This window comes from Trachemys scripta, unplaced genomic scaffold (assembly GCF_013100865.1).
Source record: "Trachemys scripta elegans isolate TJP31775 unplaced genomic scaffold, CAS_Tse_1.0 scaffold_26, whole genome shotgun sequence".
In the NCBI taxonomy this organism is placed as follows: domain Eukaryota; kingdom Metazoa; phylum Chordata; order Testudines; family Emydidae; genus Trachemys; species Trachemys scripta.
This window is the reverse complement of record NW_023260511.1, coordinates 3217131-3243704: the sequence shown is the minus strand read 5'-3', so window position 1 is coordinate 3243704 and position 26574 is coordinate 3217131. Positions and strand designations below refer to the sequence as shown.

At 50.8% G+C, this 26574-nt stretch overlaps 1 protein-coding gene across 1 annotated transcript in view; it reads right to left on the bottom strand.

Moving 5' to 3' along the window:
* Positions 1 to 23031, bottom strand: part of LOC117870342 (butyrophilin subfamily 3 member A1-like) — a 30645-nt gene extending 7614 nt beyond the window's left edge. The window contains exons 1-9 of the mRNA XM_034757479.1: positions 22882 to 23031; positions 15416 to 15506; positions 13326 to 13673; positions 11915 to 12199; positions 9061 to 9162; positions 8787 to 8843; positions 8351 to 8359; positions 7440 to 7466; positions 4518 to 4544 (exon numbers count right to left, since the gene is read on the bottom strand). Coding sequence (XP_034613370.1) covers positions 4518 to 4544; positions 7440 to 7466; positions 8351 to 8359; positions 8787 to 8843; positions 9061 to 9162; positions 11915 to 12199; positions 13326 to 13673; positions 15416 to 15485 — 925 coding nt within the window. The 5' untranslated portion in view covers positions 15486 to 15506; positions 22882 to 23031. The remainder of the gene's footprint in view (positions 1 to 4517; positions 4545 to 7439; positions 7467 to 8350; positions 8360 to 8786; positions 8844 to 9060; positions 9163 to 11914; positions 12200 to 13325; positions 13674 to 15415; positions 15507 to 22881) is intronic.
* Between the last annotated feature and the right edge of the window lie 3543 nt (positions 23032 to 26574).

The window sequence follows — 26574 nt, the reverse complement described above, 5'->3', positions numbered from 1 at the left end:
GACCATTTTACAGCCTACTCCAAATGGATGCAGGTCAAGTCCAGGCTCAAGCTGAATAAATAAACTGAACTTAACAGAAATGTCCTTGTTTTGGTAGAGCTTGGGAAATACGGTGATGTCATGCGTAAGCACCTTCGTCGAGTAGTTCGTAAAACCATCCAAAACAAATTCATTGATCTTATGGCAAGGAAGGTGCTTGATAACATGTTGATGTGGCTTGGCAAAGCAAAGTACTACACCGTAATAATGGAATGCACTTCCGACTTTAGTCACAGTGAAAAGATGTCATTTACAGTAAGATTTGTTGACAACAAGGATGGCTGTATATAAGTAAAGGAACACTGTTTGTCTGTGGACAACTCTACTGGAAAAGGCCTAACAGAACTGTTTATGAATGTTTTGAATGAGAATGAAATAAAGCTTCGGGACTGCCATAGCCAAGGCTATGACAATGGTGCAACACAAAGGGAAGAAACAGCAGTGTCCAGGCAAGGACTCTTGCACTAAATCCAAAAGCTGTCTTCGTGCCATGTGGCTACTATTCCCTCAACCTGGTTGTGTAAGATGCAGTGTCATCTTCTTTAGATTCACTCTCTCTCTTTGGAGTACTGCAAAGGATATACGTCCTCTTTTCAACATCAAGTATCAGGTGGAAGATCCTCACGGACAATGTTACAAATCTGACCATGAAGCTGCTAAGTGACACTCACCGGGAGAGCTGCATTGACAGCGTAAAGCCAGTGCGGTACCAAGGGACTGAGGTTTACGATGCCATCATGGAACTGGCGTAGTTGAGTAAAACTGAGGCCAGAATTCTACACGAGATGCAAAACCTGGCAAACCACATCACTGACTTCAAATTTCTGATCTCAATTGTGGTTTGACATGATATCATGTTCCAAGTAAACATCGTAAGCAAGGCATTACAAACTCAGTTGATGGACACCGCGCCCGCTACTACTTTGATGAGAAGCTGCCTCGATTTCATTGTGACCTAGAAAGACAACGGATTTGAAGATGCCATCACTGCTGCCAAAGAAATGGTGGAAAACTTAGGAGTTGAGACTGTCTTCAAGGAAACTTGTATTCATCAGAAGAAGAGACAGTTTGGTTATGAGGGCAGAGATGAGATTATAGAAAGATTGGAAGAAAAATTCAAGAGGGAGATTTTTTGATCACTCATTGACACTGCTTGAGTGTCCATTGAAGAAAGATTCAGACAAATGAAGCACCGCAAAAAGACCTGGGAGGTTTTGTATGTGACCTTAGTAAGCTGCCAGCAGACAGGAAAATACTCTTGAACAATTGTACAGACTTTCACAAGACGCTGACACATGGGGAATGTTCGGACGTCAACGATAAAGACCTTTATGTTGAATTGGACAACATCCATTACATTTTGTTACATGGAAAGCACTCACCACTCCAAGTTCTCCAGTTCATTCATGATGCAGAGCTGAAGGACACTTTTCCTAATTTGTGGATAGCTTTGAGGATTCTGCTCACACTGCCGGTCACAGTTGTGAGTGTTGAACGCAGCTTTTCAAAGCTCAGATTCATTAAAAAATATCTTCGATCGACAGACTGACATCACTTGCTATTTTATTGCTTGAAAATGCCATTGGCAAGTCTTTGGATCTCTCTGACACTGTGCTTCAGTTTGCGAGGGTAAAGGTGAGAAAAGCGACCTTTTGAACTAAAGGACTAGGGTTTACATTCTAAGGGTGTCTCCTATAGTAACACTATTTTATACTGGTCCACCTGATGTTGGTGCACAGTTCAATTTCTTAACATTAGTACATTTCAATTATTGTTAAAATTTAAAAGTTTCTATGGGCTTAGAGGAAACAATTTTTTTTGTTTGTTTATATATTGCATGATTTATAATTCCTAGCATGCAAATGTATCATCTTATATGACAGGGATAAATCATGCATGCAAATCATGCGTCAAAGTTGTGAAATGGGCTACAAGTGCAATACAAAATAAGGTATTCAAAAGTTTAACAAATGGAGGGGGGCACCAAAGACACTCCTTCCCTGGGGCACCATTTGGTCTCGGATTGGCCCTGGCTGCAGTGTAGATGCCAAGGATCTCAGAACTGACAGGGCACGGCAGACAAATCTGTTGTTAATGAACAACAGATGAGGTCCCAGATCAGCCCTAAATACAGCCCACAAATTGCCCCTGGGCAGCACCCAAAGCTGCTGGCACTGTCAGGAATGAGGGGAGGGAGCATCACACCTGAACATGTATCACATAGAGAGAGGCCTGCACTGCTGCAGCCTGTCACCTGGACTCATGCCTCCTATTTCTGTGCCGGGCAATCCCTTTGTGGTGAAGATTTGGAAAAGTGTGTAACTCTAGGGTTAGTGGTTGGCAGCAGGAGCTTAGCTGGAGAAGGGTCCGTGGGGCTGTGTGGCACAGGATTTAGAGTCCACCCCTGGAGACATGGGGTCAGGTGCTGTCTCGGCTCCTAGTGGAACAATGTGGGTGGTGGGGCCCATCACAGTGCATCTCACAAAACCCATATAGAACATAGTAGGGTTTGGAGGCTCTATTCACCTGAGGCCCAGGCCTAGACTAGGAGGGGGAAAACAGGACAGGACTGAGGAGCGGAGGGCTGGGATAGCAGGGAAGTTGTGGGTGGGGACTGAGGGAAGCCAGCAGAGCTGGGGCTGGGGGAGGAAGCCCAGAGCAGGGATAGCAGGGAGATGCAGGCAGTGGCAGTGTTTGTGCCATGGAGACCCCCTGCACAGCTTAGTTCCAGCGTCCCTTCCAGTGTCCTGGCATGTGTGGTGTGTGCGAGGTCACGCTGTGCGGAGGACACCATTCAGAGCCCTGGGCAGCACTGATCAAGATGGAGCAGCTGACGCCTGGCAGGCCAGATCTGGCTTTCAGAGGGCCCCTCGCAGCCTTGGGGTTCCCTGCAATTGTACATGGGTGGCGGGTGGAGCCCCCCTTTGGGGAGGCTACCCCTGGCTCCGCCTCTGCTGCCTGTGCCCCTCCGGTGGCTGGAGCCCCCAGACCACAGACCCCGAGAATCCCCGGTGGCCGGAGCCCCCAGATGCCCTGCTCCCTCCCACTCAGCTGGAGGAGCCCCGGGCAAGCCACAGCCAAGTCCAGGGAGATTACTGAGGAACCCAGGAAGCTGAATAGCACATATTGCTTCATCAGCCACCCCGGAACCTGCATGGGGCATAATAAAGGAAAAACTTCACCCCAAACCCCACAATGTGGTGAGCCTCCCCTAGCCTATTATACCCACTGCCCATGATAGAGGTGGTGTGAAAGCACAAACACACTTTTACTAGGGATTATCCAAGTACCTGATTCCAAGGCATTCCTCACGTTTTCTGAAATGGGGAAGAGAAATGGGTTAGACACAGAGATACACTGTGTGATGCTGTGTGCCCCATAACGACTGGGGTTAGTTACAGACTCCTGACAGCCACACTCCCAGCCCCAGTGCAGGAGCCAACAGCTTTGATAGAAGCAGGGCTGGTGGTTAGTGATACTCACCGACACGCATGACCCCTGGGATTTGCAAAGCATTTAACCTTGATGGAAGATGTGGGTCTGGATCCCGATACAGCTCTGACATTCTCAACCATTCCTTCTAAGGAGAATTCCTTTTCTGTGTTACTAACAGCCCTTTGGAGAATCAAAGCTACACACTCTAGATGTAAGTAGGGCAGAGGTTCTCAAACTGTGGGTCAGGACCCCAAAGTGGGTCGTGACCCTGTTTTCAAGGGGTCACCAGAGCTGGCGTTAGACTTGCTGGGGGCTGGGGCTGAAGCCAAAGCCTGAGCCACACTGCCCAGGGCCGAAGCTGAAGCGCAAGGACTTCAGTCCTTGGTGGTGGCTGATGGTTACAGGTCCCTTGCCTTGGGCTTCAGCTTTGACCCTCCCACCCCTGCCCTGGACAGTGGGACCTGGGCTTTGGCTTTGATCCCCTCAGCCAGGGTGGCGGGGCTTGGGATGACTCAGGCTTCAATCCATGGGGTCATGTACTAATTTTTATTGTCAGAAGAGGGTCGTGGCACAATGAAGTTTGAGAACCCCTGAACTAGGGGACAGCTGGACCTGGTGATGATTGGAGCTCAGAGCTGGGATCTGGCCTTGGAGACAAAGCATAAAAATGTGAGCCTGAGTCTGGTCTCTTGCTCATCTCCACATTCTGAGAAACGGCCCAGAACAACCTGCACTACTGCAGTCATCTATACAAAGCGGCTGGGCCCCTCCTATTGTATCAGAACACATGCTTGGCATTAGCTTGTCAAAGGCAAGGTGACACTTGTCTGTCTCTCCAGACATGAGAGCAGGTAACCCTGTGTCTGCTGCAGAGAGCTCACAGTGCTGTGGTGGGACTGGGGAGACTCTAATGTGACTCCAATTTCGGCCCGAACTGTTCACTCAGCCCTGCCCTGCGGTGTCGGTGCTTCTTGATCTGCTCAGCACCATGTGTGGCTGGGAGCCTCTGCCTGAGACACTAATGGGAAGGTGGATGAACTTACCAATTGTCTTATGCAGCTCATGTCGCTCTGGGGAGAGAAGAAAAGGAGACCATCATGAGTTCAGCAAGGGTTGTTCCAAGAACAGTGACTTGGGGTTGTCTTTGAGTACATCTACACTGCAGCTGGGACTGAGTTCCCGGTCTGGGCAGGCAGACGAGTGCTAGCTCTGCTCGAGCCAGTGTGCTATAAGCAGCAGGGTAGGCAGGAGGAGCATATGCAGCCGCTTGGGCTAGCTGCTCAAATGCAAACCCACTCAGACCCCCCGGGTACGTACTCGGATGGCTACCCTGAGCTGCTCCCCTGGTACCCCAGCCACACTGCTATTGTTAGCGCATTAGCTCAAGCAGAGCTAGCGAGTGGCTGGCTACCCGCACTGGGAAGCTCGCTCCCAGCTGCAGTGTAGATGTACCCAATGAGCCAAGAGTGTCAGAACTTACAGGACATGTCACACAAAACTGTTGTTAATTAACAACGGATGAGGTCGCAGATCAGCCCCTAGACAGAGACCACAAATGGCCCCGGGGGGCAGCACCCCCAATGATGGCACTGCCGGGAATGAGGGGAGGGAGCATCACACCAGAACGTGTATCATGTAGAGAGAGGCCTGCACTGCAGCAGCCTGTACCCAGCCTCACACCTCCAATTTCTGTGCCGTGTAATCCCTCTGTGGTGCTGATTTGCACAAGTGTGTAACTCTAGGGTTAGTGGTTGGCAGGAGCTTAGCTGGGGAAGAGCTCCATGAGGCTGTGTGGCACTGGATTTACTGCCCACCCCTAGAGATTTGGTGTCATGTCATGTCTTGGTTCCTAATGGAGCAATGTGGTTGGTGGGGCCTATCAGAGTGCACCTCACACAGCTCAGACAGGGCGTAGTAGGGGTTGGAGTCTCTGTTTATTCGTGGCCCAGGCCTAGACTAGCAGGGAAGGAGGCAGAGGACAGGACTGAGGAACCCAGGGCTGGGATAGCATAGAGATTGTGGATCGGGATTCAGAGACATCGGCAGTTTGGTCGGGAGCTCAGGGCTGGAATAGCAGGGGACTGCAGCTGGGCCCTGAAGGGCACTGGCAGAGCTGTGTGCATGCAGAGAACCCAGCATTGGGTTAGCAGGGATTTTGCAAATCAGAATTGAGATGTAGCCACAGACCTTCATGGAGGAAGTTTGCCCAGAGCCTCACTAAGGGCTTGTCTACACAGCCCATAGTTTGGCCTATGTGACTGTAATTTGCAGCACACACCAAAGTGCTGCGCTATAATAGCCCCATGTGGATGCTGGTGGTGCACACTAAACGGTACTTAGTTCGCACTAACATAGTCTTCTTCAAATATGACTCTGTTAATGTGAACTAGGAACCTTTTAGTTCACACCCAGAGCATCCACATGGGGTTGTTACAGTGCAGCTCTTTGGTGAGCGTTGCTATTCACACCCCGGTAATCTGAACCTTTGGGCAGTGTAGCCACAGCCTGAGTCCTGCCATTCCAGACGCATTAAATTCACTCTCTGTTGTTAAGAATGTGAGCTCCAAAATCTGCAGTTTTCAAAGTAGCAGCCATTACTGGTTTTTGAATGTTATGATTCCTGATGTCAGATTTGTGTCCATTTATTCTTTTGCGTAGAGACTGTCCAGTTTGGCCAATGTACATGGCAGAGGGGCATTGCTGGCACATGATGGCATATATCACGTTGGTAGATGTGCAGGTGAACAAGCCCCTGATGGTGTGGCTGATGTGGTTAGGTCCTATGATGGTGTCACTTGAATAGATATGTGGACAGAGCTGGCATCAGGCTTTGTTGCAAGGATAGGTTCCTGGGTTAGTGTTTTTGCTGTATGGTGTGTGGTTGCTGGTGAGTATTTGCTTAAGGTTGGGAGGCTGTCTGTAAGCGAGGACTGGTGGGAGAACACTTCAACCTCTCTAATCACTCAGTGACAGACTTGAAGGTGTCAGTTTTGCAACAAAAAAACTTCAAAAACAGACTCCAAAGAGAGACTGCTGAACTTGAATTAATATGCAAATTAGACACAATTAATTTAGACCTAAACAGAGACTGGGAATGGTTGGGTCATTACACTAATTGAATTTTTTTTTCCCCATGTTAAGATCTCCTCACACCTTCTATGGGTCATCTCGATTATCACTTCAAAGTTTTTTCTTCTGCTGCTACTGATAACTCATCTCAATTGATTGGCCTCTTACAGTTGGTATGGGTACTTCCACCTTTTCATGTTCTCTGTATGTATAAATATCTTCTTGCTGTATGTTCCATTCTATGCATCCGAAGAAGTGAGCTGTAGCCCACGAAAGCTTATGCTGAAATAAATGTGTTAGTCTCTAAGGTGCCACAAGTCTTCCTGTTCTTTTTCCAAAATCTGCAGTGTTTGTTTATTTCCAGGTAGGGGGAGATGATCATGAAGGTGACTGAAGTGTGTACATTATATGTAGTCATAGGTGCTGAGCACCCTCCAGCAGCCAAGCTCCCGCTTCTGCCTCCCCCCCCCCCCCCGCATCTCTCACCCACTGGTGGCCCCGCTTACCAACTCCTTCTAGAGCACTTTGAACAGCTGATTTGTGGAGTTCAGGAAGCTCCAGGAAAGAGGGGGAGGAGTGGGGACAGGGTGCACTGGGGGAGGAGGCGGGGAAGAGGCAGGGTTGGGGTGGGGACTTGGGAGAAGGAGCATGGCAGGGTGGAGCAGGGGCAGGGACATGGGGGAAAGGTTGGAATGGAGGCGGGGTGGGGACAGAGCAGGGGTGGGAAGAGGTGGGGCGGGCACTTTGAGGAAGGGGTGGAGTGAGGGGTCCGGGGTGGAGGGGGGTCAAGTACACCTCGGCTAGAGGGGAAGTCGGCACCTATGTATGTGGTGATATTTCTATCTCATTATAGTATGAAAGCACAAACACACGTTTACTAGGGTTTAGCCAAGTACCTGCTTCCAAGGTCTTCTTCTCAGTCTCTGAAATAGGGAAGAGAAAAGCGTTAGACCCAGATGGTCATAGACATCCCAGTGCCACACTCCCAGCCCCAGAGACAAAGCCGGCAGGTTTGGCAGGAGCAGGGCTGGGGGTTAGTGATATGCACCAACACACAGGAGACCTGGGGAGTCTCTCACTCCTTAGCTCTTGTCTACACACCCACTTGGACCAATGTAACTAATTAGGTTTCAAAACATACCTTGAACTAAACTGGGGCAGGGCTGCGTGTAGCGCAGGCCTTGGGCTGGTGCAGCAGGCTAGTAGAACCATTGGGATGGGGTCAGTTACTCCACAGCGACCCCTGTGGCTGGTTACAGAACAGCACTGATTGCTAGGGGAGTCCCATGCAGCCTTTCCCAGCTGGAGGAGTGGTGGCCACAAGAAGGCATGGCAGAGGGCAAAGGAAATGAACGGGGTGGGGATCCTCAGGGCTCTTCCATGCTGTGATTGCCCTAAGAACCCCGGTCACCGTGCTGGCATGTTCTTTGCACCTGTCATCTATATTTCCCTGTGTGTCTGCGCACTGCCCAGCAGAATGGGTCAGCACTATCACAGTGCAAACCAATATCATTATTAAATATAGAAAAGTTCACAGTGGAATAAATTAGACATGTGGACTTTTTAAAAAAGGTGCTGCTGTGTCTATTACCGCAGCACAAGCGAGTGAATGTCATAGATTCACAGAGTTTCAGGCCAGAAGGGACCATTAGGTCATCTGCTCTAACCATCTGCAGAGCACAGGCCAGAGAATCTCACCCAATTCCTCCTGCACCAAACCCAATTACTTGTGTTTAGCTACAGCAGCTTCCAGAAAGGTGCCCAGTCTGGATCTGACACCATCAAGAGATGGAGAATTCCCCACAGCCCTGGGGAGCTTGTGCTAGTGGTTAATCACCCTCCCTGTGTCCTGTGCATTTGACAATAACAGGGAAGGAATCATCTCACAGAGCGTCATTGACCTTCCAGTGTCATTTCCTTTAAGGAGAATAGAACCACCAAGCAATTGTCCAGGGTTAGTGGGACAGAATCTGACCCAGATTTGTTATTGCAGGCCTGTATCCCTGCCCCACCCACATGCAGGGAATCTTAAAATCACAGAGCCTTGGGTATCCACTGTGAAATACACATTTGCCAACCTGTTATCATCGGGGTGTGTGAGAACGTGGGGGAGATGAGGGATCACTGGGCAGAAACCTTCTGGCTCCGTCCCTTTCATTGCACTGAGCCCACAGAAAACGCCAAGCAGTCATAGAGCTCATACATCTCAACAGACAGAGCAAGGGCTAGAGCAGGAGACTTACCAAGAAGTAACAGAGCATCCTCTTTAGAGCGTTTCTTCCGAGAGGCCTTTCGCTTCGCTGTAAGACAGACAATCAAACATTGCAGTGAGACAGGGAAGGAAGGGGAAACACTGGACAATACAGGTGGGGGTGGGGACCCCAGTGTGTTTGCTAGTTTTGTTTATTTCCTAAAACCAACCAAAGGTCAATATCTGAACAATAAGACACTCCCAGGCCCCACTCCAGTGCCCTCTAGGGCCGGGCTCTAAACATGCAAATAACACATTCCCATTACCTGTGTATCCAAGATATGCACAAGCTCCAGCAGCAATGAGAACCAGAGTGAACAATATCCAGAATGCAGCCAGCCAGGGAGAAACCCAGGGGAAGATGTCACCTGGCAAACAGAGAGCGCAGAGTGTGAGGAGCACAGTCCCATCCTAGAGCTGGAGAATGGGGTTTGCCACTTGGGTTGACAGCTGAGTCCTGGCTCAGGGAGCCCAGAAATCCATGGGAATGAAGGAAACGTCCCCTCCACACAGCCCCATATGGAGTCATTGAAACCAGAGAAGACAGCGCAGCATCAGTTCCAAGAACCAGGACTCTGCTCTGCCCAAATCCCTCCCACTGCTACAAGCCAACAGCCAGCGACTCCGTGCCCAGCCTGCCCAGCCCTGCCTGCACCAGCTGGCTGCTCGGATGGTCACTGTCACACAGCTCCCTGTTCTCAGTCACCAAGTCCAGTCCAGATACGTTCAGCAGAGAACATTTTTTTCCTAGTTGGCCCCAGTGTGTTATGAGTTGATGAATGCATAGATGTTAAGGCCAAAAGGAGGCATTATGACCATCTAGTCAGACCTCCTGTACAACCCAGGCCAGAGACGCTCCTGCAGTGATCCCTGCATCCAGCCCAGAACTTCTGTTCCAGCCACAGCCGATCTTATAGAAAGAGACGCCTAGTTTGGGTTTAAAGATTCCAAGTAAGGGATAATCCATTACATCTCTAGGTCACTTATTCCAATGGTTAATTCCCCTCACTGTTAAAAATTTGCACCTTATTTCTAGTCTGAATTTGTCTAGCTTCGACTTCCAGCCATCAGACCTATCGACTGTCAGAAATCTTCCCTGTGTAGGTACTTACAGACTGTGATCAAGTCACCTTTTAACCTCCACTTGGATAAGCTCTATAACTTGAGTTCCTATGATTCTAACTGTGAGGCAGGTTTCCAGACTTCTGATTGTTCTTGTAGTTATTTTCTGAGCAATTTCCAATTTGTAAGCTTCCCATATGAAAGTGTGGACACCAGAACTAGACACAGTATCCAGTACTGGTCTGGTTAACACCACACACAGGGGTGATGTCACCTACTTTCCCCTGCTAGCTATTTTCATTTATACATACAAGGATTGCGTTCACCATCTTAGCTCCAGCATTGGTCTGGGAGCTCACGTTCAAGTCCTTTTCAGAGTCACTGCTTTCCAGGATACAGTCTCCCATCCCGTAAGTGTGACCTGTATTCTTTGTTCATAGATGTGCGACCTGGCATTTGGCCATGTTGAAATACATGTTTGACAAAATGGGAATTTTCACTCAGGCCATTGCACTGGTCCCGTGGATCCATGACAGCATGTTGTTAGTGTGAACTCACCTTACCAAGCAACACAGGTCAGTCTGTAGTACTGACCTGTCCCCATCGTTATGTACCACTCCACCAATGTTTGGGTCATCTGCAAATTTTACCAATGATTTTATATTTCCTTCCAACCCTTTGATAAAGCTATTGTATAGCATTGGCCCAGAACAGATCCCTGTGGAACCTCACTAGAAACATCCCCATTGGAGGATGATTCGCCATTACAATTTCTTTGAGATCTATCAGTTAGCCATCCATTTTTAATCCATTGAATGTGGGCTACCGTGATTTTGTACAGTGCTAATTTTTGTTATCAGAGTTTCATGCAGAACTAAGCCAATGCTCTTCAGAGTCTGAGTCCTGGTCTACACTACAAAGTTAGATTGGGTTAATTACATAGTTAAGGGCTGTGAAAAATTTATCTCCCTGTGCGATGTATTTAAGCCAAACTAAGCTCCTGTGTAGACACAACTAGGTTGATGGAAGAGTTCTTCTATCAACCAAGCTACCGCCTCTCAGAGAGGTGGATTTATTACAGCCACAGAAGGACCCCTTCTACCACTGTATTAAGTGTTTACCCTACCGCAGTGCTGCTGTAGCATTTCTAGTATAGACACACCCTGAATCTATGTCAGCACAGTTACCTTTATCAATCAAATGAGCCAACTCCTCCAGGAACGATATTGAGTTCATTTCACAAGACTCAGCCCAGATCTTGACAGGCAGTTTGTCCAGATAACAGAAATCTCCATCACTAATAGCCCCACAAATCAGGTTAGAAGGACATTTCCTCTCTCAATACCAGAAATAGGCCCTAGCTGAGTGCAATTCTCAAGTGACTCAGGCCCCACATTCCCGTGGTGACCCCTGTAAGCCTTGCTGGAGCCCTAGATATAACTAAAAGTGTGAACCAAAGGCTGTGAATCAGAGTAGATTGGGCCTTGGAAAAATAACAGCACACAAGGTAAGCACATTCCTGAGTGGAGAGGATGGTGCAATGATACAACAGATCTCTCAAGTAACTATGTAAACACTTTCATAGGAGATGGTACTGGAAAACACTGACCCCTTGTAGGATAACGATGGATGACAGGGTAATGAATAAGGGTTGGTTACCAGTCATGTTTGGAGTGAAATATGTAACTTGTTTGTAGGAGAAATCATAGAAGGGGCATCTTTGTACTAATCTCGGGGACAGCATCCTGGAGCACTGACTGAGCAGGTACCATGTCACAAGCACACATGTGTTAGTGTAACTGTAGCTCCTATGAGCCACTAGTACCATGTTTTGTTGACCATAAACCTGGCTGAGCACCTTCAACACCGAAGGGAGCCTGTGATCTATCGGATGAATAACATCGATATCTGCGGAATTGACATGCTGCTCCAATTTAAGAGCATCTGTGGAACTTCAACAACAGCAACACTGGCAGCAATAACAACTTAGCAGCCTTAACAACACTAGGCAGTACTAACAACAACCCATTCTGCATGGGGGACCAGGAAGGAACTCACCTGAGAGGTGAATGGCAGATCTCTGCTCAGTCTCCAGCAGGCCATTCCGCACTATGCAGCTGATGTCTCCATTCTCTTCCCCTTCTGTGACAGTGACGTGACTCACAACACTATACAGGTTCTCCCTGTCCTGAGTCATGTCGGTCACGCTCTCCATTGCCAGGTTCTGCCAGTTCTTTCCAACCCACTGGAGTTTGGGTTTGGGGAACCAGCCTGTGGTTCTACAGGCCAGCCCGATCCCCTGACCCCGGGGGCCCAGAACATCGATGAACACAGGAGCCACTGCTGCAGGGAGAGATGGAGAGCGTGTGTATCAGGAAATCATGTCTTTGGTACCATGTGATTTCCCCAGCAACCACAGGATATAGGGGGCTGTGACTGCAAGCTCCATTCCTTTATGTGCAAAGCCTCCCTGGGACCCCTCATCTTGATGACTGGGGAAATTAAATAATGCCATCTTGCATTTCCATAGAGCCCTGAGCCCTGAAATCTCACTGAGGAATATGCAGGGTGAAACTGCTACAGAGATCACTGCACCAGCTGCTGAAATGCAGCTACATCTGGGATGGAGCCCAACAGCTGTCAGAATCACTGCACTTCAGTACAGAGCAGGAAGTGGGGGATGGTGACACTGCCTACATCACTGCTACGACTCCTCCTGTGCCACCTTCCTAATACTGCCCCCTCTGGTGTCCTTCTCCCGCACTGGTAACAGTGCCCCAGGCCAAGCCACCCCTCCTGCTTGGATTTCTCTCTCCCAGTGCTGCACACAACCACCCTCCCCTCCTTTCAATCTCTCCCTAAAAGCACACATCTCTTCCGGAGCCTTTGGACTAGGAGTCACCAAAGATGGGAGATGATTTAAAACAACCTCAATGTTCTGCATTATCACAGGAGGGCCCCTCACTGGGGCTTGATGTTTCTAAACTGTATTGTCTGGGGCTACATTACTCAGTGAGGTAAATGGCCAGAGACCATCCCTTCCACTGCCCTTGTACAGCACTGAATGCGGGGTCAGTGCCCAGGGAATAACAAACAATATCCCAGCCCTTGGACATTGCAGGGGGAGTCTTAGGGAGGCCGAATATAATTGTCACCTGACCTGGGATTTGGGCAGAACATGGGGGTAAAGGTCCCGATGACTCCAACAGCACCACAATGAGCGTGAGAGCTGAGGACTGTAGCTTTACATCTCATTGAAATTAGGTCATTTAATGCAGCATTGACCCTGCTAGCACCACAATGGGGGTCTGCGCTGAGTGCGAGGGGAAAATGCCCCCTACTGAGTCCTGCACACAGCTCCCTGCAGCACAGGACCCTAATGACATGCTGGGCTCAGTGCCGGGGTGCCCCCAGGGGTACAGGATGCTCTGGCTGCCCAGGCTGAGCATCCCCTAGTGCTGCATCTCACCTGCAACCCGTAGCTCAATGGTGGCTTCCTGGGTCCATTCTGGGTTCCTCACAAGACACTGGTATTTCCCATCATCCACCACTTGGAGCCATTTCAGCTTCAGGGAGACGTTCCCGCTGCTGAATTCCTGTGGGAACAGCTCCGTCCGGGTCTGGTAACCCTCCCCTGGCAGGTCCTGGGTACCCTCATCCGAGTACTTGTGAACCGGGATAAAGCCTGATCCAGTTTTCCTCCACAGCACTTCCATGCTGGGCAGCCGGGCCGGGGGCGAGAGCTGGCAGGGTAACACCACATCCCGGCCAACTACTCCCACCACAGGGCGCGGGGAGCTAGCCAGGGAGAACTTCTCTGGAATAGAAAACCCCAGGAGCAGAGTGAGTGAGAGGAATGAGGAGAGGGTGTCACTGAGCCAGAGCCCACCAGTTACAGACATGCAGTGAGTGAGAGGAGATGGCATCACTGAGATAAACAGAATTCCATCAGTCGTGCATTGCTCGTAGCAGAAGGTTCCCATGTGTAGCTTAACTGAGTTACTCTCAGTGTGGACACAGGGCAGTGCAGCCATACCACAGCTGGCACAAACTAGTCCTCCAATGCTGTCCTACAATCCCCTGGAAACTCCTCCAAGGTGCCTGTCTTGCAACCTACCTACACTCTGTTGGCAAGGAATAGCCCCAGCTGGAAGCCACCTGCCACTTCATAGTGCCCTACACAGCCCCATGGCACCCAGTTACAAGCTCTTTCCAGTGCGAGCAACTTCTTTGATGGATCCACATAGACCCACAATGGCTGCTGAGAAGTCACCTCAGAGGGCTTCTGCCTGGCCTGAGGGTATGGGGTCTTTCATTGCCCTTTGGACCGATGAACGTCCCTTCCATGGATTCAATAGCCCAAACAGAAACTGGCTTAGATGGGGAGTCACCCTTCTGGAGATCGGTGTCTGGGGGGAATTAAGCATGTGAAGGTGATTTATGTGATGTCTGCACAATAGCTGTGTCTGAAGCAGTGGTGCCCAAACTTCTCCTGTCGTGCCCCCCTACCAGTAATGGAATCTCTTCACACTGCCCTCCATTATGGCACAGCCAAGACTTTCTCAGCTTGGGCTGAAGGGTGAGCTGAGGGCAGAACTGAAGGTGGGGATGGAGCTGGGGCTAGAGGTGAAGCTGGTCTCAGGGTGGAGAGGGAATGACGGGAGAGTCGGGCTGGAGGCAGAGCAGGGGGTGGAGTGGAGCTGCAGCTGGGCCTGGAGCTCGGCTAGGGCTGGGGTCTGGAGCTGTGGCTGGGGTCAGAGCTGCGCCGGGGGTGGAGCCAAGCTGCAGCTGGGCCTGGAGCTGGCCTAGGGCTGGGGCCCAGAGCTGCAGCTGGGGGTGGAGCCAGGCTGGGGGTGGAGCCAGGCTGGGGGTGGAGCGGAGCTAAAGCAGGTATCGGAGCTGGGCAGGGAGCAGAGCAGGAAGCATAGTGGAACTGTAGCTGGGGCTGGGGCAGAGGGCGAGTGGAGCTGTGGCTGAGGTCGCAGCTTTTCCGGGGTCAGAGCAGGACTGGGTGGCACTCCCTCCCCATCCCCCATGGGGGCCGACCTGAGCCCCGCTGCCCCTCCCCGAATGTTCCTCCACGCCCCCCTAGGGGACCATGCCCCACAGTTTGGGAATGACTGGTCTGAAGGGTCTCCACACTCATCTGTCCCACCATGGGTCAATTGTAGAGCAATTGGTACCAAGCTGCATCACCTGACATTGTGTGGCTACAGGGGGAGGGATAAGGGTGAGATTTTGAAAGCCACCAAGGAGATTTTCATACTAAGTGTTGACAGCTCTTGGGCTACCATGTGTGTTTCATAAACCCCAGCTCCTGGAGGCATGGGATTCTATGAGAATCTCAGCTTTCATATAAAACCAAAGTCAGTTTCTAGCTCTAGTGGTTGCAGAGAGAAGCTTGAAAATGTGACCCGGTGTGACCAAAGGCTCAAAAAAGCAAGGGAAATAAGAACCAAGGGAGGAGTCACTGGGCCTCTGATGCCCCTACCCAGCCCAGCAGGGGGCCTCGTACATGGGGGACAGGGAGGGCAATAATTGGGATTCAAACGTTGTTACCAGAGAGAGAACACGGCGCCAGGAGGAGGATCCCCAGGCTGCACACACAGAGTCGCCAACGCATCGCCATGGGGACACCCGGGGCAGGGACCTGTAAGGAGAGATCAGGGGATAGTTAACAACTTCCCAGACTGCATCTGACCCGACCCACTCTGCTCCCAGGCAGAGCAGCTCCCCAGGGACAGGAGGGGATTTCACCCCACCCAGGCTGCTCTGCTGCCTACCCAGGCCTGGGACTAGGAATTTCCACCCCTAGGCAGTGCCGTGTATCCACCCCCATTTCCTCCCCTCGTCAGTTCTCTGACCATCCATTGGTGCAGGTGCCCCCGATTCCAGTGCAGGGGAAGCCTGCAGCAGAGCAGGGCCACTTCTGAGCTAACCCCTGTGGTACCCAGACCGTTGTCCCACTGCGGAAGGGGCCTGGCTGTGCCTACCTCCAGGACAACACAGCCAATGCGTGACCCGGGGCTCTCCACAGCTCACTGCATGGGGCTCTACAGCGTGAGCTAAAGAGCCAGGCTGTGCAGCTGGGGCTGTGACAGACTCACGTGCTGTGTGGATCAGGCCCAGAGAGGCCTGTCTCACACCCTGGTCAGTGGGTGACACTTGTGGCACCTTTCTACAGGGTCAGCTTGCCCAGAAGCCACCAACCTCTGTAAGTGATATTCTATGATTCTATGAAGTGACGCTGCTAAGTGACAGGGACAGGACTGGCAGTGGCTGTGACAGACACCAGGGGGTGCTGTCAGATACCTGCTCCCCCTCCTCTGACATCAACAGAAGACCATCACATCAGTAGACATTACAAGAAGATACACTGAGGGTCAGCAGGGGCTGTCTCAGCTCTGCTCAGAGCCTCAGACATTCTCCCCCCAATTCTCCAGCCTTTGTACACAGGGTCAGACTGGATGGACACAATGGGCTTTTCTGCCCTTAATGTTTGTCAATCTATTTCTCTTTCACTTCCAGCTCCCTCCAAGCCCATCCATCATGCATTGAAATCTTCAGAGCCAGTGCTAGGCGTAAGCAGACTAAACAATTGCTTAGGGACCCGAGTAGCTCAAGGGGGCACCCTATTTGCTTTTTATTATAAGAACCTGCCTGTTTTAGTATGCGGGGGGGGGTTATTCCTGCTTAGGGCCCCCAGTGTGCTAGCACCGGCTTTGAAAAACTATTGGAATTGTAAGCTGTCTCTGTAAATGGGGGTTTTCCTGGTCCTGTTGGCAGGCAGGGGGCTATGTAGGGAAATGTGTGATCCGGGTCTAGCAGCAGACAGATGTAAACAACAGCCTAGAGAAAAGCGGGGTGACCTGGGCCTCTCTGCTTTGTCTCTCTCTGTTTTGGGTCCTTGTGTGTTATCATTCTGGATTCTAAGCATTAAAGGTGTGTTACACTGCAGCCTTCCAGCCAGAGAATCTATGTTTATATCCAACTCCTCTGTGTGTGTCTCCCTTCTCAGCCCATCCAAGTCACTTGGGAATATCATGAACTGTTGGAGGGAATGGTTAAGGCCTAAGCACTATAGGCCTGTGCCCAGGGGCCAAGCAGACTCATGTCTTGTGTTTAAAAGACAATGTAAGTTTCCTGGTTTTATGTGCGAGGAGAAAAGCTCAGAATCATGCCCTGGGTTTAATGGTCCCAGCAACACCTACCTGAGTCTGCAGAGAACCGGGGGACAGAGCTCTAAGAGGGGAGCTGCCCCATGTACCACAGAGGGAGGTTTATTGCCAACCCCACTGCTCTGGAGGCCCTGCCAATCCCATCCACCAGGGACTGTGTGTTTGACAGGGGGGAAGAACTCTGAGGACCCAGCCCCCCACTAAGCACTGCTGTAATGGTCTTGGGGTTCATTAAATAACAAACCAGTGAATGATGAAGAAATAAAATGTTGTTAAAAACAAACTAGAGAGCTTCTGTGGTGATCTGCTGTGCACTGTTGTGCACCCTGCTTCCAGGCACAGCTCAAAATTCCTATATTCATAATACTGACACTTATGAGGGAGTGTCTCTAATCTTCCACAAACTTATCTCTACATCTTCCATCCTAAAAAAAACATTAGCTCTTATATACCCATATATAAACACCTAACAGCTATCTAATGACACATACTTTAAATTCTCCACCCATCTAGTACATTTCCATAAACCCAACCTGTCAATTACCTAGAGAGAAGAGGTTACCAGCACATCACTCTGGAGTGAGTCTTTACCACTCATGTTCCTCAATTACCCCTTCTCCAGGCAGGTTAGCAAGTCTCTGAGTCTTTCGGGTTGTTTAATCTTCCTCTCTGAGCTACTCAGTATCAGCCTTTCATTACATAACTGTCTGGCCATAAATATATTGATTGAATCTCTCACAGGCAAACAATATTCCTAAAAGTGCCTTCTCAATCTGTGCATATCTGGTTTCTGCATCAGTCAGTGATTAGGATGCATACCCTGCTGGTTGCCAACAATCCTCATGTTTCTGTAAAATCACTGCACCTAACCCAGACGGTGAAACACCTGCTGACATTTTAATAGGCCTGCCTGGTGCATAGAACTTCAACACTGGCTCTTGTATCAGTTGTTGTTTCAAACTGTCCCATGATTCCTCCTGTTCTGCACCCAAGTACCATTCACTTTTATTCTCTAGCAGTTGCCTCAAAGCCTCTGCTTTTGTAGATAGATTTGGTATGAATTTTCCAAGATAATTAACCGTTCCCAGGAACTCTTAGACATCTTTCTTTTACTGGTGGCGTTGCATCATTTCAATGGCTGAAACCTTCCTCTCATCAAGTTTTACACCTTCCTTCAAAATAATATCTCCAACAAAAGTCAGTTCTGTAACCCCTAAAACATGTCTCCCCCTATTTAGTTTCACGTTTGCAGCTCTAATTGCATCCAAGTCTTCCCAAAGTCTACAATCATGCTCCTCTTTAGTTGGCCTCAGATGGTGATGTCATCCATTGAGGCGTCGACACCATTAATATGTTCATAAATCATATTATGGTTTTGTGGTACACTTCTGGTGCTGATGCTATGCCTAAGGGTGAGCGTAAAAATCTTTATCTTCCAAATGGGGAATTAAAAGTGACAATTTTGAGGTTTCTTCAATATTTATAAATAAATAAATAAATAGTTGGGGATTAGGTCCTGCTTTGAGCAGGGGGTTGAACTAGATGACCTCCTGAGGTCCCTTCCAACCCTGATATTCTATGATTCTATGATTTTTAGCTGCCAAAATCCTGAGGATGCATCCAATATACTCAAATATTGTGCATTGACAAATTGAGTCATAATGTCTTCTCTGGTTGGCAGTTTGAAATGTTTTCCTTTTACAGCCTTGTTGAGGACACTGCATCTAAGCATATGCGTAACTGGCCATTATTTTTCCTTACAACGACTAGGGAGCTTACCAATTCCACTAGCTCTTCAATTTTTTGTGTGACATGCATTGCTTCCATTCTTATGAGTTCAGCCTTCAGTTTATCATGGAGTGCAAATGGCACCTTTCTATATGGATGGATAACTGGAGGGTCCTGCTTGTTTATCTGGATTGTATGTTCACCCTGCAAGCAACCCAACCCTTGAAACAGATCATGATATTTCCGAATGATTGCCTCATAGCCAGGTTCAGTATGGTCTTGGAGTGAATATACCTGTTTTACCAGGTTGAGTTTTCCACAGGCCACCAGGCCTAAAATTGGTGTCACCTCCTTTGGCACCACAATGAATGGGAGCCTGTATGTGGTGTTTTTATAGTTAATGCTAGCAATGCACTTCTCCTTCACTGGTATATTTCTTCCAGAAAAAAAACAGTTACTTTTATTTTTGTTGGTTCCAGTTTGGAACTTATTTTCCATGTCTCATAATCTTGTTCAGACAGAACATTAACCTCAGCTCCTGTGTCCAGTTTGAGTGGAATAATTATTTCATTCACTTTCAGAGGCAGTCTCCAATCACTCTCATCAGGTTTGCTTGATCCCAGAATGTCTATGTAAAACTCCTCAACCAGGTTGTCTACAACTGAGGATACTTGACTTTTCTGCATTTGGGATCTGCAGCATTTTGCAAAATGATTATTTTCTCACATTTTTGTCAGAGTTTTCCAAGTCAAAACATTTTTGGGACCATGCTGTGATCCACATCTTCCACATAAATGTCTGTATTCCATGTCCTCACTAGCAGAAGTTTTCATAGTGAGTGGTTCCACTTTTTGATTTGACCCTTTCTGGCTAAATTCTTTTTGTACTGAGTACATGGAAACCCCTTCTGGTGAATTCAGCTCTTTGGCTTGTGCTTTCATAGTTGATGCTGCCCTGCAGATCGGGAAAGCTTTTTCTGAAGTAAAATCTTCACAGAGCAGTCTCTCTCTCTTAACATATTGTCTTTAATGCCACAAATTATTTCTGTTTCTGACCAGAGACATTCAGCTCACCAAAGTCACAGGTTTAACTGAGTCTTCTTAATCGATTGTTCTATGGTGTCATAAGTTTTTTGCATGCATGTAAAAAATTGTGTTTCTCAAAGGTCTTATTTTGTTTTTGGCATGCAATGTTCCTCAGATTTAGTCAGAACACTTAGCTTCATGTTTCACCTTCTTCAAACTTAAAGTTATTATAAATATCCAATTCTTCCTCCCCCAGAACATGCAAAAACATTGATGATTTCACTTTATCACGTTATCTCATTTGTCCTTATAGCTGCTAAATACAATTCAAATAGCTGTCAGAATTTCTTCCAGTTCTGTGCAGCATTGCCCGACAATCGCAGACTGGATGGCGCTTGCAACACCATCCATATTTGGCTTTCTTCCCTTCTTCAGCTAGTTAAGCTATACTATGCTCAACATACAAAAGCTTTTGTTTGTTCTCTGGTTGCTGCTCCACCTGCTCCCTTTTCCTCTGCTTTCAGTTTCAAACACAGGAGTTAACCTCAAAATGTCTGCTGCAGACTTTCTGTCACTCAGCACTCCTGACACCAAGGAATGATCTTGGGGTTCATTGAACAACAACTCAGTGAGTGAACGAGAAAGGAATAAAACTTTTAATAAAATGAACTAGAGAGCATGAGTGGTTAGGGTTACCATATTTTAATAAAACAAAAAGAGGACACTCCACGGGGCCCTGGCCCCGCCCCAACTCCTCCCCTTCCCTGCCCCGGCCCCGCCCAACTCCGCCCCTTCCCCAAAGTCCCGGCCAACTCCACCCTCTCCCTGAACGCTCCGCCCCCTGCTCCTCCCCCTCCCCTGCTTCCCGCGAATCAAATGTTCACGGGAAGCCTGAAACAGGCAGGCAGGCAGGCAGCAGGTAAGCTAGGGCTGGGGCCGGGGTTGGGGCTGGGGCGGTGGCGGGAGTGGCTGTGGCTCCCTCTGGCGGACGGCCCCAGCCAAGAGGCTCTGGCCCCGGCATCTCCGGCCCGGCTCGGCTCGGGCCCTGGGGCGCCGGCCCTGGTTCCAGCCAAGCGCGCCGGCCCCAGCCGAGCGGCTTCAGCCTGCCCCAGCCCAGGCCCTAGCGATTCCAGCTTGGCTCAGGCCCCAGGGTACCTGCCCCGGTCAAGCAGCTCCGGCCCTGGCCCCAGCCGAGCAGCACCTGCCGGTGGCCGAGCACCCCCAGCCCCAGTCCCCAGCGGCTCCGGCCCGGCTCAGCTTGGGCCCTGGTTCTGGCCGAGGGCCCTGGCCCCGGCCCTGGGCAAGCAGCGCCGGCCGGCGGCCAAGCACCCCCAGCCCCGGTCCCAGTGGCTCGGGCCCGGCTCAGCTCGGGCCCCGGTTCCGGCCGAGTGGCTCCGGCCTGTCCCCGTCCCCGGCCCTGGGCGAGCAGCGCTGGCCGGCGGCTGAGCACTGCTGGCCCCAGCAGCTCCGGCCCCAAGCCCCACGACCTCTCCCTATTTTCCCAGATGTGTCCAGCTTTTTGGAATTTCCTCCCGGACGGAGATTTGAGGACCAAAAAGTCGGACATGTCCGGGAAAATCCGGACGTATGGTAACCACTCAGAGTGGTGAACTGCTGTGCACAGATACACTGTGTTATCCACACCTGCTTCCAGGGCATGGCTCAAAATTCCTATATTCATAATACTGTTGCTTACGAGGGAGCCTCTCGAAGGGCATGTCTACACTGGCACTTTACAGCGCTGCAACATTCTCGCTCTGGGTGTGAAAAAACACCCCCCTGAGTGCTGCAAGTTTCAGCACTGTAATGTGCAAGTATAGACAGTGCACTAGCGCTCCAGGTGCTGTTATCACTCAGCCTAACAGCATGGGGAGCCCCACACACCCAGCTAGGTTTCATGAATGCTCCCAGAGCCACTCACAAATCACAGAGAGAAAGGTACCAACCAATTCCCTCCAGCTCCCCAGCCTTGCACCCCAGAGACAGAAGAGGGAGTGTAGCAGGGAAGCAGAGTCCCAGATGGCCCCTAGCCTAGCCTAGCCAGCGCCAGGCGGCAGTGCTCAATAGGCCCCATGGCAGAGGTAGCTCCAAGGGGAGATTCCAAGGAGGGAAAGATGGTGGCTTTGTGAACATTGGCAGGGAGCTGTTCCCATGCATGGCGGCAGCGTGGGAGAAAGCGCGGAGGTGCTCAAAAGGACAGGCCGGCATTCAAGGCTGCTATTGTTGGCAGAGTGTGAGCTGATGGCTAGATGAACTGCTAGGTCTGACAATTGATACGTTATCTAACACCACACATTCCTCCAGCACAGACCAGGCCTGTGATTTCAGTGTCCTGTGCTGGATTAACTCATATGCCAACACAACGTAATGTCCCATGGAGACAAGGCTTGAAAGGGTCTGAGTCCAGCTAGGCTCAGCTACACCTGATTGCCAGACTGAGAGCTCTTTGGGGCAGGGATGGTCTCTCACGGTCTGTATGTGCAGCACCCAGCACAATGGGGCCCTGATCTCAGTCAGGGTCTGTGTATCACCTGGTGCAGTGGGGCTCTGACCTCATTTTGTGATCTGCACAGCACCCAGCGCAATGGGCCGGTGATCTCAGCTGGGGCCTCTAGGTGCTACTGAAATATACATAACAATAACCAGGGAGGCACCTTCCATTTAGATCTCTGAGCCAAATGACCGCCCCCCTCCCCCCCACACTTCTGGCCTGGCAGCCCCTCCTCTGAGGGGCATCAGCAGGGCAGGGCTGTGAGGCCCTTTTGAAGAGGCACCAAATCACCCGTGTGCCCCATCACACCCTCCAGGGAAAGGACACAAGGAACCCCAGATGACCACACAAAGCAGTGAGGGGATAATGGGCTGAGCGGTGACTCACACCCACCATCAGGGTTTGTCTAACACTGGGAGGTGGGAACAGGCCATGGCAGGACCAAGTACTGATTTTGCCCCAGATCCTCAAGTGGCCCCCTCAAGGATTGAACTCACAACCCCGGGTTTAGCAGACCAATGCTCAAACCACTGAGCTATCCCTGCAGGAGTGTAAGCAGCCCTAAGAGTGAAGGAAAGGGGGTAATAACGGGGAGGGACCTACCTTAAGGATTCAGTGTGTCCCAGGAGATGCCATGCAGCGAGCCAGGGGTCCCAGCCCCACACAAAATGCCCAAGGAACTGAACTGACGTGTTGGGGCAGAGGGGGAAACGGATCCTGGAGCTGTGTGTGAACACTGAGCGGGGGAAAGTGAAAGCACCAGGGCACCTGTCAAACATTAACCAGGGTGAGGCAATATCTTTTATTGGACCAAAGTCTGTTGATGAAAGAGACGAGTTTCTGAGCATTCGAACACTGCAACCAACACATTAACCTGGCAGAGGTATGATCTGGCCAGGACCCAAGGCAGGTGTTCAGTTACCTGCGGAGACAGGGGGAGCAGTGAGGAGTTTATACACCGATGGGTTCCTGTTCTTCCTCCCATCCCATGGGAGGTCCATTGCAGGTCAGCACTGAGTGCTGTAACCAGGGCCGGCTCTAGGTCTTTTGCCGCTCCAAGCAAAAAAATTTTGGCTGCCCCCCACCCCAGCCCTGGGCTCCCCTCAAGAGTGTCCTCCCCCACCTGCACCTCCTGCCACCCCAGCCCTGGGCTCTCTCTCCCCCCCCCCACCCGCATCCCCTGCCGCCCCAGCCCTGGGCTCCCTCCCACCAGTGCTGACTCCGCCCGCTCCCCCCTCGACTCCAGCCGGTCCGGTGCTGGCAGGGTCGGGGTAACCAGCAGGGCTCCCGGGCCGTGCCTCAGCTCAGGGTCCCCCCAGCCAGGGCTCCCACCTCCAGGACCGGCTGGACCTAGGAGGGCAGACCTGGGGGACCGCCCCGGTAGGGGGCTGAGGAGCCGGGGCAGGATAGCCCAAGAGGGAGCGGAACCCCGGAGAGTGGGATGCGGGCCCCACATGGCAGCGCTCCGCCCTCTATGGCCCTGCTGCAGCTGCTGCTTCTGGCCACCCTGCCGCAGTCCCTGGGCGGCTTGGACCGCTTCGCCCAGCCCTGGCTACCCCCAGGTACCCTGATACTTTTAGTGCATGAGCTTGCATAGAGCTGGCACTCACCTGTCTGTCCAACCTGGGAAGCTCACTCCCAGCTGCACTGTAGATGTACCCAGAGTTTGGAATAGCCCTGTGTCACTGTGCTCAGAATGTCTTATGGTGAACCCATGATAATCTCCTTTTCTTCTCTCCCCAGAATGCCAGGAGCTGCATCAATTGCTTGGTAAATTCATCCACCTTCCCTTAGAGAGCCTCTGGGCAGAGGCTCCCAGCCACACACGGTGCTGAGCAGATCCAGATGCACAGACAACACAGGGCAGAGCTGAATGAACAGTTTGGTCTGAAATCACAGTCACATTAGTTACCCCAGTCCCACTGCAACATTGTGAGCTCCCTGCAGCAGACGCAGGATTACCTGCTCTCATGTCTGGATAGACAGACAGGTGTCACCTGGCCTTTGACAATCCAATGCCAATCACATTGTTCTGATGCAGGAGAAGGGAGCCAGCTGCTTTCTATAGATGGCTGCTGGAGTGCAGGCTCTGCTGGGCTTTCCCAGAACGTGGAGATGAGCAGAGACCAGAGGCTCACGTTTCCATGCTTTGTAGCCAAGGCCAGATCCCAGCTCTGAGCTCCAATAATCTGTACATCCAACCCACAGTTATACCTGGAATGGTTAGTTTTGATGCTGCAAAGGGCTGTTAGAAACACAGAAAAGCAATTCCCTTTAGATAGAAGGGTTGAGAATGTCAGAGCTGTATTGGGATCCAGACCCACATCTTCCATCTAAGTTAGATGCTTTGCCAATCCCAGGGCTCCTGCGCCTTGGTGTTTATCACTAACTGCCAGCCCTACTCCTATCAAAGCTGCTAACTCCTGCACTGGGGCTAAAAGTGTGACTTTGGGTTGTCTGTAACTAACCCCAGTTGTTATGGGGCATGCAGCATCACACAGCTCCTGTCTCTGTGTCTAATTATTTTCTCCTTCCTATTTCAGAGGCTAAGACGAAGACCTTTGAATCAGGCTCTTGGCTAAACCCCTAGTAAATGTGTCTGTGCTGTCACACTGTACCAAGATAGTCTACACACTATGTAGGGACTTCAGTCCCTTAATGATCATCTCTCCCTGCCCAGGAAATAAACACTGCTGAGTTTGTGGCTCAGATTTCAGTATCATCCTTAACAATGATAGAGAGAGAATTTAGTGCACAGGGAATGGTGGGACTTAGTCAGGACTGGTGCAAACTTCCTCCATGCCATGCTGTGGATATATCTCAATTCTGAACTGCAAAATCCCAATGCTAGTTCCCACAGCTCTGCCAGTGGCCCGCTATCCTGACGTGCAGCTAGTGGTGGCATTAGGCACCTGCAAGCCGTACACTTGCAGGGAACCCCAAAGCAGTGAGGGCTGCCTAAAGCTAGATCTCACCCGCAAGGCGTCAGCTGCTCCACCTTGCTCAGTGCTGCCCAGGGCTCTGAATGGCGTCCTCCACACAGCGTGACCTCACACACACCATACATGCCAGGTCACTGGTAGGGGCCCCAGAACTGAGCTGTGCAGGGGATCCCCATGGGACAAACACCTCCACTGCCTGCAGCCCCCTGCTATCCCAGCCCTGGGCTTCCTCCCCCTACCCCAGCTCTGTTGGCATCCCTCAGTCCCCACACAGCGCTACCTTGCTAACCCAGCCCTCAGCTCCACAGTTCTGTCCTGTTTTCCTCCCTCTGAGTCTAGGCCTGGGCCTTGAATGAAGAGAGCCTCCAAACCCAACTATGTGCTATATGGGCTTTGTGAGGTGCACTCTGATAGGCCCCATCACCCACATTGTTCTACTAGAAGCCAGGACAGGACTTTACCACACGGCTCTAGGGGTGGACAGTAAATCCAGTGTCATCTAGCCCCACAGACTCTTCCCCAGCTAAGCTCTTGCCAACCGCTAACCCTAGAGTTACACACTTTTGCAGATCAGCACCACAAAGGGATTGCACAGCACAGAAATAGGAGGTCTGAGGCCAGGTGACGGGCTGCAGCAGGGCAGGCCTCTCTCTCCATGATACATGGTCTGGTGGGATGCCCTCTCCCCTCATTCTCAGCAGTGACGTCAGCTGGGGGTGCTGCCCCCTGTGGCAATTTGTGAGCTCTTCTCAGAGCCTGATCTGGGACCTTGTTTGTTGTCCATTAACAACAGTTTTGTCTGCCATGTCCTGTCAGTTCAGAGATCCTGGGCTCATTGGGTGCAGCTGGGAGCGAGCTGCCTAGCGGGGGTAGCCAGAGCCAGATACACACTAGTTCTGCTTGAGCTACTGTGCTAACAATAGCAGTGTAGCTGGAATTGCAGGGGCAGCGGATCAGGGTAACCTCTTGAGTACCCAGGGGTCTGAGTGGGTTCATCCTGCATTGGCTAGCACAAGCCGCTGCTTGTGCTACCCCCGGCTACCCTGCTACTTTTACCACAGAGCTAGCACCCGTCTGCCTGCCCGAACTGGGACGCTCACTCCCAGCTCCAGAGTAGTTGTACCCAGTTTGGAACAGTCCCACATTACTCAGCTCAGAATGACTTATGCCGAACCCACGATGGTCTCCTTTTCTTCTCTCCCCAGAGTGCCAGGAGCTGCGTATGATGATAGGTAAGTTCATCCTAGGGTGACCAGATCACCCAATACAAATATCGGGACGCGGGGGGGTGTGACGTGGCGGGGGNGGCTGCGGCGCCCCCGAACCCCCCGAGCCGGGGCCTGCTGCGGGGATC